At 42.9% G+C, this 10,971-nt stretch overlaps 1 protein-coding gene across 2 annotated transcripts; it reads right to left on the reverse strand.

The window, feature by feature from the left end:
- Positions 1-291: 291 nt before the first annotated feature.
- cbx4 (chromobox 4) lies at positions 292-10,216 on the reverse strand. Of its 2 annotated transcripts, XM_023334579.1 has the most exons (6): positions 10,151-10,216; positions 7,121-7,504; positions 6,902-6,945; positions 6,351-6,416; positions 4,069-4,135; positions 292-2,634 (listed from the first exon to the last, which is right to left on the reverse strand). In XM_023334579.1, exons 2-6 carry the CDS (start codon positions 7,421-7,423, stop codon positions 1,189-1,191), a joined length of 1,926 nt encoding a protein of 641 aa, XP_023190347.1. In that variant the 5' UTR covers positions 7,424-7,504; positions 10,151-10,216; the 3' UTR covers positions 292-1,188. The 2 variants fall into 2 exon arrangements, with proteins under 2 accessions (XP_023190347.1, XP_005803134.2); XM_005803077.3 differs by lacking the exon at positions 10,151-10,216 and having other exon boundaries at positions 7,121-8,320.
- Positions 10,217-10,971: the final 755 nt, after the last annotated feature.

Consider the following 10,971-nt stretch of genomic DNA (forward strand, 5'->3'; position numbering starts at 1 on the left):
GAACTGATAGCTTCACATCTGGAATGGTTTATTCAAATAATTAACTTTTCAGTTATATTCAAATCTACTAAGTTACACCTGTGCAACGCAGTACAGACCGGTCCTGCAAAGCCTGATCGGTTTGATGATACTCTTTTCAAAGAAGCGCTCATACGCCAATCAGCCAGTCTGCCACGTACAGAGCAGGTGTAAATTTGGCTTCTAAACCACATCATGGTTTGAGGTCACATTAGTTCAAACATTCACAGTCACAGAGCCAAGCACTACGGAAAAATGACCACTTACAGATTATCTTGCAAAACATTTTTATTGCAATAAGTATCACAGGAAACCTCCTGTTTTTAGTCTGCACATATAAGTGCGCACGTTCTCTCAAAGCACCTCAGATCCCATGCAGCCAGAAGGACAAACTGTTGTCTGAAATGGGCTTGTAACACACTTAAAATCGCTGCTGTTTTCTCCAAAGTTGATTATGCCTGATGTTCCACTAAAACAAGATCCTGTCAGTAGGTTAAACAGACACCGCAAACTTAATGGAAGTGACTTGTGCTCAGTTTAAGTTCCCAGGGGTTGTGAATGGAGAGGAAGTCTTTCAAACAGATCAAACGGTGACCACAAATGATCTTCTGTTTCTATGACACAAATTGACAGTGAAGGTGCTTCATTTCTTTTTCTGTATCTGCCTGTCTAAGCATGCCTAATGGCATCATCAACATCCAAGCAGCAGGCATCCTTTTTAAAAACAGTCCATCTCACACTCACACACGCACACACTCTGACACAGTGTAATGTACCTTGATTTAATATAATTTTCTACCTTACAAAAGCTCCCTTTAAAGCCTACATTTATCCGTAATCCGAAAGTAGACAGGTTGAGTGTACAAATCAAATCACATCCATAGAAAAATGAAGACTGTCTACAAAAGTAAGCGCATGTTAGGCTAGAGTTTCATCAATTATTTCATAAAATTTTGCAGCTTGGATTAGGTTGGAAATGTGAAATACCAACAGGTTGGGTTTATACTTCGAAAATATGCAAGAAGAGAACTAAGAGTCTTTTTTTTTTACCCTTGTGTTTAAATCTGAGTTTTACAAAATGAAAACAACATCAAAGCTTCATTTGTACATTCAGGAATCAGAAAATACAAATATGTCATATGTCAGTCCCTCAGGTGGTGTCCAGTTGTGTTATGCTGTTACGTATTCCTTAAAGGTAACGGTGAGGCAGTTGGCAGTAATGTCCGTGATGACTATATTCCCAAGGCATGGCTGGAAAGAAGGAAACGCCTCGTCTTTTCTTGCTTGGTGGTTGGAGTCAGACACAATGTCAGCGCTCTCCTCCTCTGACAGATTGTGTGTTTCAGTCTGGCTCTCTGTTTGTGTGTCTGCCTGTGTTCGACTGTCATCTGGTGGATGGGCTGGCTCCTCAGCTCGCGTCTCTGGTTCAGTCCCCACACAGACTAAAGACGTGGGCCTCGATTTGACTATGCTGAGGTCCATGGGTTCCTCTTGGTCTGCATAGCCATAGTTGTGCAGTAAAGCTGGACTCTGTTGTTCGTTTCTGTCAACAATGAAACTCTGGGAGGGCGAGGAATCTGTGTTGGGAGCGCTGATACTCCTGTAACTTAAAAACCTCTTACCCAGTCCTTGTTCTTCAGCGTCTGTGTCGGAAAGGTGTCGCTTTAGTCCGTGATGGCCGTTCTGGATTCCTCTTTTGTCTGGAACCTCCCTCTCTGAGGGCAGGGGCAGTTCGTCAGGCTTATTTGTCAGCTGTAATGGCTTATCCTGTGGAAGCTGCCCCTCGGCACCTTTGTCCTGTTCCATTACAGTCCGCTCTGTTTGAGGGGACAATTCTTTCTCTTTGCAACAATCTGCTTTTATCCCAGAAGTAGGAACAGTTGGGTTGTCTTTGGGTTGCTTCGAGAAACCGTTTATGAGGCTGAGCTTTTTGACAAGCTTCACCTCTGCCAGGCGCCCCTCCATGCTGCTTTCTGCTCCTTGCAGCGGCCTTTCAGCGCCTTCAGAGTCACTGCTTTTGATTTTAGCAGTCTGCATGCTGTTTTCCATGTACTTGCTCATGACAATGACAATCCGCCCATTTTTGTTCTTGTTCTTAACAATCTTTAGCTTACTGCTGCTGACACCGTTGGAGTGTGTTGAGGCATCCTCTTTCGGTTTCACTCTCTCTGGCTCTTTCTGTCCTTTAAGGTCGGCTGGAATTTTCTTTAGCTCCATAGTGATGTCTTTTACTTTAGTCAGGCAGCCTGAGTCTTTGTCCCGGACCCACTTTTGCTGCAGCACCGCTGGGAGGTTGTATCCTTTGTTCGACAGTTCGGGAGCCTTGACGTCCCTTGGCTTAGCAAAAACAGGCTCATGTTGCTTCAAGTCCGGTTGATAGTGGTGATGCTTCTTGCTGTTGAGCTCATAGAAGAATTTCTTGCCGTTGGATTGCTGCTCGGGATCACACTCCCTGATCAGGGGCTGGTAGTGGTGAAGTTTCTTGCTGTTCAGCTGGAACTGTGGGGCCTGGGGGCATATCATCTGAATAGAGCTGGACTTCTGACAGCTGTTGCCTTCCAAGGAAGCCTCCTGAAGGTTCGCTAGGATGTTGGACCTCCTGGCAAACGATGGCATCTGCAAAACAACATAACAATTACAATTAGGATGGATGATTCGAATGGGATTTTTTATTTGAGAGAGAGATGCAACAGCAAACCCATTGCTTTCATGGTGCTGCTACAGAGATGCTGAGATAGGAATGTGTGACAGGTTTCTAGTGAGGCCCAAATGAGTGCACAGTTTATTTCAGGGGCCTTGAGCCCATCTTCATACAGCCCTCCTGCTGGTCCAGTGTAGCTCTCTGAGCCACCGGCTGGAGATCAGAGTGACATTTCAAAGTGTCTCCTGTGGCTGTGACCTCAGCTTGGAGGAATGTCCCTTGCGGCTTTGTGTATCCTTGCTGACTTTATCTCATGTGTTACCAAAACACCCTCCTGAGAGGAATAAAGACACACCTCTGAGGGGATCCTTTGGCCTTTCTGAAGTCTTGATTGATACATTAAACGAATGATTTGGTCCATTTAGTAGCATGTATACATTTGGTAATCTGGGGAGTTAATAAGCTAAAAACAAAAACATTGCTTAAACAAGGTTTTAAACAACGTTGCTGTTTGTAACTTTGCTTGTGCTTCCCACTACAAAAAGTATTTACATCCCTTTGCATTTTTTCGCACTAAAACCACAAACATTCCATGTATTTTCTGTGGCTTTCATGTGACAGACCAACACAAAGTGGCGCATAATTTTGAAGACTAAGGAATGGAAAGCCTATATGGTGTTCATTAACAAAATAAAAATAAAAACTTGAGAAATTAGGCATGTACTTATATTCAGCTAGGCTAAGTCAACATTTTCTTAAACTGCCTTTCAGTAAGACTGCTGCCTTATGGAGTATCTTTTTTTGTCTTCCCACTCTTCCATAGGGACAGATCTGTGGAGTTCACAGCTAACACTTGTCCTGTAAGCAGATTGTCCCACCTAAGTAGTGGATTCTCTTCCAGAGTTGTCAGTTTTGATCTTTGGTAACGTCTTGGAAGGTTTGCTGCTGTGCCATACACTCTATTTTCAAAAGATGGATTGAACAGTGCTTCATGAGGTGTCGAAAAAATATAGATAAACCAAACCCTCATTTAAACTTTACCACTGATTTATCCCTGACCATTCTGCTGTTTTCCTTGCCGTTTATGATGCGGTTTGTTTCACCACATTTCTCTAACAAACTTCAGAGGCATTCACAGAACAGATCGATTTAACTTGAGATTAAACAACAAATGGTCAGACTTAAATTAGTAATTAGGTTTCTGAAAATCTGAAAAGAGTCAGTTCACTCTATTTTGTTAGGGGAAAGCGGATCTAAAGTGACTGAATATAAATGCAGATTTTTATTTGTAAAATATCTTAAAAGCCCTTATTTATCTTTTCCCTTCAACTTAATAGTTTCGCAGTGCTTTGCCTTGGTTTACCAAATAAAATCCCAATCAAATCCGCTGCAGTTTAGATTTCTCTTACCTGAACCAGAAGGTGCTTCGGCTTGGGTCCTCTCTTGCGGTATCCCATCAGCTGCTCCTGACGTTCCCTGTGGGAGTGGAGACCAGCAGGCAGTCAGTCACTGTTGCATGGCAACAAAACGTCACGGGTGTCCTCCTCAGGCTCGGCTAGGAAACACCGAGTGTTTCCTTGCACTACTATAACTTGGACTGACACTTCCTTATGTAAATCATCCTCACCCTTCCTCACTTTCTTTACAGAGAATCAAATGGTTATCTCTCCGGAGACTTGTTCTCATCATTACTTTGAAATGAAGGTTGATCTAAAATATCGGCTCAGTCATGCAAATCCTACTTGAAGGTGAAGGAAACCCCTCTGCCCCTTATGGAGTTTCCTTAGGTTTCCTCCATCTCAATGGGAGCCTCTCCAAAAGCAGTAACTGAACACCGCAGACAAGAGTGATGTCAGAGTCCTCCCCCGCTCTCCCCCAATCACCTCTAATTACAATGACGACTCGGTGTATTTTCATAGCCTGGCGTTCAGACGATTTAGCTCCCTGGAGGGATGCGTAATTAGTTTCAATAAAACCCCCTCCCCTTTTTAACAGAGGGCTGGTGATAATTGCAAAAACAGAGGTAGAGTTTGCTCTGCAACGTGTGACCTGTACCTTAAAGGTTTCTGAGGCTGAGAGAAAAGCCAGTGACAGTTTAACGCGGCGCACCGTCGAGAAATTCAATTACAAAGTCCTGCAGCGGGAAGACCACACACTCAGGGTATGATTAGAAAGTCGCCAGTATAAAACTAAGTTTAGAGGTTTTTTTTAAACTTTTAATTTTGTTGTAATACTATAATTACAAACATATTATGTTGTCTTGCATGATCATGAGTTTTGCTTTTCTTTTGCAACAGAGGCATGTGAGTTTGGAATTTGAATGGACTGAATTTGAATCTTGATAAGTGTCTCATGATCCTTAGGAAGTTTTTCCATGCTCAACGTACATCTGATTTGTTTAGACTGGGTCTCACGCTGCACATCCTGCCATGCTATGCTGATGATATTCAACTTTTCACTACTTTTAAACCTTGGCATATCTCAAAATCATCAGTCCTATAGAATTTTTTAAAATGTAAAATCTTGCTTTTGAGCTGAGCTACAGATTTATTTTTGCCTCAGTGATAATTCCCAGGATTTACAGCTTGTCCAAAATAAAACTGTTAATCTTTTTGACCAGGTCTTGCAAGTGGACTCTTTGCACTGGTTTCTCATATTGCAGTTTAAGATTCTGGTTTGGATCTTCATGTCTTTCTGATCTTTTTTTCCACATTAAGTTATCAGAATGTAGACTAACCAGGGAGTGTTATCTGCCTCTAAAGCAGTGTAAAAACTTAAACATACGCCAGATATAAGTATTTAGCTAAACCAAAGTTTATCATACTGTTCCTATGGTTTAAAATTCTTTTGAGAAAGTGCCAGGTAGCATGTCTGAAGTTCTACCTGGCTGTCTGGAAGACGGAGTCAGCTCTGACCATCATGCACTTTTCCTTTACTTATAGGAAAGCTGATTGCAGGCTCAACAGAGCAGATAGCCTGACTGATAAACAGGACTACAAACATCAACCAGCAGAACTGAGACATACTGTATTTTGAAGTAGTAATAAAACTCTCTTGTAATTTTCCATTGAATTCAAACGTCTATCAAAGAATTTGACATGCATTGTTTTCTATTTTATGTGTCGTAGTTCTTAAAATTTAGAAATGTAAGGACCGTGCTTAAGGAATATCTAGAACAGAAAAGGCCTAATGGATCCTTTCTGGTACTACTCAGAATAAATCTACAACTAATGAACTCAACAGGACCTCTGTTGTGGTTCACCTCTGGCATGTCCTGTAGAAGAAATATGTTAGAGTTAGAAGACCACCAATGTACAATGACCTGACTCTGACTCTCAACTAACAACCAGGTGCCAAAAAGTGTAGCTGCTTAACAAAGTGGCTTCATTTGTCCAAGTAACCTGACACCAGGATAAATCCTAAACTAAACACAATGATAAACCCAGTTACTAAACTTTCAGCATCTCTGAATGACAAGCTATGTGGCTCGATCAACAAGGGATCATCCAGGGAACCAAGCTTTAACCAAACACACAGGGCGTTCCAATGGATGGGTGACGGTTAAGGTCAAGTGTTGTGACTGGAACCGGAAATGCGGGAAACCGCACACCTATAAACCAGTTTGTTTTTGTTTTCTTTTACTTACTGGTGCCATTACTTGTGAAGCTGGTTTATCCAATTCTGAACTCACCTGTCTTGGAAAGCATCAAGCAGCCTTGGATCCAGGATGTTTTCCTCTGGTTCCCATGTGTTGTATCTGCACAGAAAGGAGGAGGAGATAAAGCAGTTGGGACAAACTGGTCTGTTGAAAAGACTGACACTGACAGGCACTGGTTGTCACTAATTCAGCATATAATTCCCTTTTATAGCAGGTCTGTACATGAGTTAACACGCTGAGACACTTGTCCCTCCTCGGTGGATACAAGTGTAATAAATCAGGAGCAACTTTTACGCGCTTGGATACAGATCACAAATCCACATCTACGGGCGGTTCTTAAACATCGCCCCCAATTACAGACGCGTCGTTGTCTAATTGGCACACGGGGGATTGCACAGATCGTAAAACCACATCCATCATCGGGGCCAACGAGTCGGGCGCCCACAAGCAAGCACGCGCAAACCGCCCATCTGCGCGCCCACGCTCGGAAGAATTCTTATATTATCTTGCTTGCTATTCATTTATTTATTTTTTTTGTTTGTTGATGTGGTGGTGATGTTGTTTCCGTTCAGTGGCGGACTCACCTTGGAGACCATCCTCTCCACTTGACCAGATACTCGACCCTCCCCTGTGACAGAAAGAGAGAGAGAGAGAGAGCAAACGAGATAAGGTTACTTTACTACGCGCTGCACCGTTACAATTAGAGAAATATATATAAGGCATAATAAACATGCAGTCTATAATAGCAAAAAAGAGGAGATCAGTCAGTCCCATTTACGCATGCATGTGCGTAAAAAGCGAACCTTTCTGCTGCGCTTCTTCTCGATGCTCTCCACCGCAAATACGTGCTCTCCAGCGGCGGGTAGCTCCATTTTCCAGCGAAAGAGAGGCGACTCTCCGGTTTCTCTTACCGCGGACACCTGATCTATTCTGTCAGGGCTCGCTTTATTATTTCCTTTTTTTTCCCTCCTGCTTCTTCTATGATGTGAAGGATCCCCCTCCTCCTCCGCCTCCTCCTGCTTTCGCTGTGACTCTTCCCTCGCTTTCAGCCCTCGGAGACTCTCGCTCTGCAGGCGAGTTGGAGCTGCAGCACGAAAACACTTCATGCAAATAGCCGTGGATGTGACGTTTCACCACGGGGGCGGTGACTGGGGGGTGGGGTTTGATCGCTGTGCTGCTTTCGGGTGCTGTGGGGAAAAAGAGAAACCACGAATTCAGATATCTGGCGAGAGAGAAGGTTTAGGCTATGAAAGATTAATTTCTTTAACGTTTTTGCTGTTTTTTACCTTTTCAAGTCAAATGAATTTTCTGAATATGGAAATCAGTTCAAGGCCATAAAATATTTGATGTACAGCAAAATAATGAAATAAACTAGTTAAAAGAAATATAAAGACTGATCTAATTCATCAAAAACGTTCTAGACAGACAGACAGCTAAACAGCTAGCTAATTAGAATGTATCTAGAGACAGAATCTATCTATCTGATGGATGGATGGATGGATGGATGGATGGATGGATGGATGGATGGATGGATGGATGGATGGATAGATAGATAGATAGATAGATAGATAGATAGATCTGTTCTGTAAAGTTAATGACAAATAGCACAAATACTGCCCAGGACAGGAAGAGCAAACGCTAAAGCTAGCAGCTATTGGTAGCAAGTCGCTGTTCTCTCATTGTTGAAATGTTTTGCATGTTGTCTCTCATATCTATTGTTTTCGTTCTACTGCAAATACTGACTAGTAAACAATTGAAAAGTAGTAGAAGATTTTTCAGTGCTTTAGCTGCTTAAAAGCTGTCACCTTTCCTACTATAAATAAGAGTTTCAAACAAATTTACTGGGTGTAAACGTAAAGCACTTGCTTTATATGTGATGTAATAATACAGGCTTATTTAACCCGACCAAGCCAGACAGCAGTTGGTTAGCTATCTGCAATTTAACATCAAAGCCCACTTTTGAAAAAAAATGGAACCTCAGAATATCCATCCATCCATCCATTTTCTGTTCACCCTTTGTCCCTATGGGGTCGGGAGGGTTGCTGGTGCCCATCACCAGCTACGTTCCAGGCGGGAGGCGGGGTACACCCTGGACAGGTCGCCAGTCTGTCGCAGGGCACCTCAGAATATAATAATTTTATTTTATTGACCTTTAAATTCTTGTAATGATTGAATGAGGTGGTTATTTACATGGAAGAGGATTTTTATTTCACATGTCTTATTTGTAGAAGCAACTGTTGGATCCAACGTCACAACATGCACAAGTTTGATAAAATACGATCTAAGAACAGACCCTGAAGGCAGCATCTGTCCTTGCTCTGTGGCTGAATGTGGAGCTGTGGACAGTGCTATGAACGGTGACTGTATTATTCTTAAATTCACTCCTCACCTGCCTTTATTTAGACCTCTTTATTTCATTGGTTATTCTGAGTTAGGTCACACCAAAACATTGGATCCGTCTGAGAAATTTTTATTACTTGAATCCCAAATCGTTTATAGTGATCTCAGGTCCTTTTCCTATCTGAAAAATATAGGCATATAAACTTTATAGTCACAAACGTGGGATCATTCCACATGAGTGTTGAGGACAGGCCCAACCACCGTCAGGGCCATGGTGGGTGTTTGACATTGATTGATTGGAGGCCTTCTCTGTTCTTGGTCTAATCCCAGAAAAACAGAGAAACATGCTCCCATCTCAAGCTCAGCAGAGTGGATAACACGGTGATAATGCGGCATAAATCCTAGGTCCGGCCGCAGCCCGGGAGATGCGCATTACAATGAACACATTTCCATATCCTCTATAAGTCAAGGTCACACAAAGACAAAGCACCGCGCATGGTGGGGATTTTCTCGCAGATTTTCTCCGCGGTTAAAGTCAAGCTCCCGCTTTAGTAAAAGTCGATAGAGGTCATCATTGTCTGCGTTTTTTGAGGACCTCAAAGGACACAAACACACACCTCAAATATACATTAAAACACACAATTGGGATAGGTCAGAGTCACTTATCTCACAGCTGATTTCTACCCGGGACTTTGACTCTCTTAGAGCTATTCCGGGGTCTTGTTCTGTTGTGCATCCAAAAAGGATGCACGCCATATAAGTAGGCTTTGAGCATGAAAACAAACGGAGCTGCCTTGCATTGTTTCATACAGACAAAACCAAATTAAATTCAGCATTGAACGGGTTAAAACGCACACGGCTCCCTGCAGGCTGTAGTTGCTCGGCCTATAGCAGAAAGGCACGACTGTCTTTCCTTATAAGGCAAGAGGCGCAAAGCCGCGGCGAAATATCACCAGAAACGAGCGGCCGCGGCGCAATCCCGCTCGATTATTCGCGCAATAAAACCAGCTCTGACGGGCGCATTTAGTTTAAAAACACGTGTGATCCGTTCAAGGTATCCCTGTGCTCGTGCGCGGCGGTCGCAGCGCGCGCTCAGAGTGGCGGGTACACATGCAAGCGTCTGCTTATTTCAGCTGCGTCACTCCTAAATTGGAGATGAACAGAGGACACATGGGCATTAATTTGGCAAAAAGGGTAAACTGGAAGCACCGCAGCGCTACCAGGAACTACGCAGTTTTGTAGCAGCGGTCAGGTTTCTTCATGGGTTAAACTCCTCCACCCCTCTGATCCCTTCATCTTTATTATAATGGTCTTAAAACCCGCTGTGATCACATACATCATATTTTAATTCGATATCCCCGCAGAGCCACAACGTCTCGTGAACCCAAACAGCTCACGCGGCGAGTTTATACAGCCAGAAATGTGGCACGTGCGCCGGGCATGAATTGGATTTGATGTCCACACGTGCGCGCGTGCTCTCAAGGAGAGTTTACCTGAGCGGCGGCGCGCGACGTGCTCGGTCGGTTCTGTGCTCAGCTCTCTCAGAGCTGGTCGGCTTCCTCTCCAGCGACGTCCTGCCACTTTTCATCTGTGCGACATCTTTTGCGTAAGATCTAGCAGAACGGGTTTGGATAATTGGGGAAAAACTGATCAATGAATCACAGCAAGTGACGCACAGAGACCAACAAACACGTCTGGCGTCTTTTGCAACTGAATTAACAGTTGTCTAAATATCAAAAAACAAGAAAAATAACGAATCAAAACAGATTTTAGGCTGGGGGGAAGTGAGAGGTGCAGCTACAAAATCATCAAGTTCTATTTGAATGACAGCCCTTTTTTCTTAAATCTTAGTTATTACATGCAATCACTGAATTACATTACTTCTCACCCTTTAACCATTAGGTTATGATTTGCCTTGAAACTTTAGCCTGCACCTTCTCCTTTAGATGAGCAAATAATGCATCTAAACCCCACGCAAAGAAAGCATTTGTCACACTGTGGATACATTAGAATACATTCACCTGCGTTTCAGACACACCAGTTCACATCATAATAGCAAAATAAAAGCACCCCAGCAAAAAGCAACGCATAAAAAACAAAACAATCACATCTCTTAGGGATGCAGCTGCAGGTGCAGATGCTTGTTACAGGAACTGCAGAAGCTCGAAGTATATTTTCCATCTTTTTGGGCTATCTAGTTAAAATCCAAACATCGTATATGTTTTTGGTCAAGAAAATAAAACATGTAAATGTCTCTACAAAGGTCCATTTTAAATAATTTAATTATCCAAGACAAACATTTGGCTTGAACCTG

Source organism: Xiphophorus maculatus, chromosome 5 (genome assembly GCF_002775205.1).
Source record: "Xiphophorus maculatus strain JP 163 A chromosome 5, X_maculatus-5.0-male, whole genome shotgun sequence".
In the NCBI taxonomy this organism is placed as follows: domain Eukaryota; kingdom Metazoa; phylum Chordata; class Actinopteri; order Cyprinodontiformes; family Poeciliidae; genus Xiphophorus; species Xiphophorus maculatus.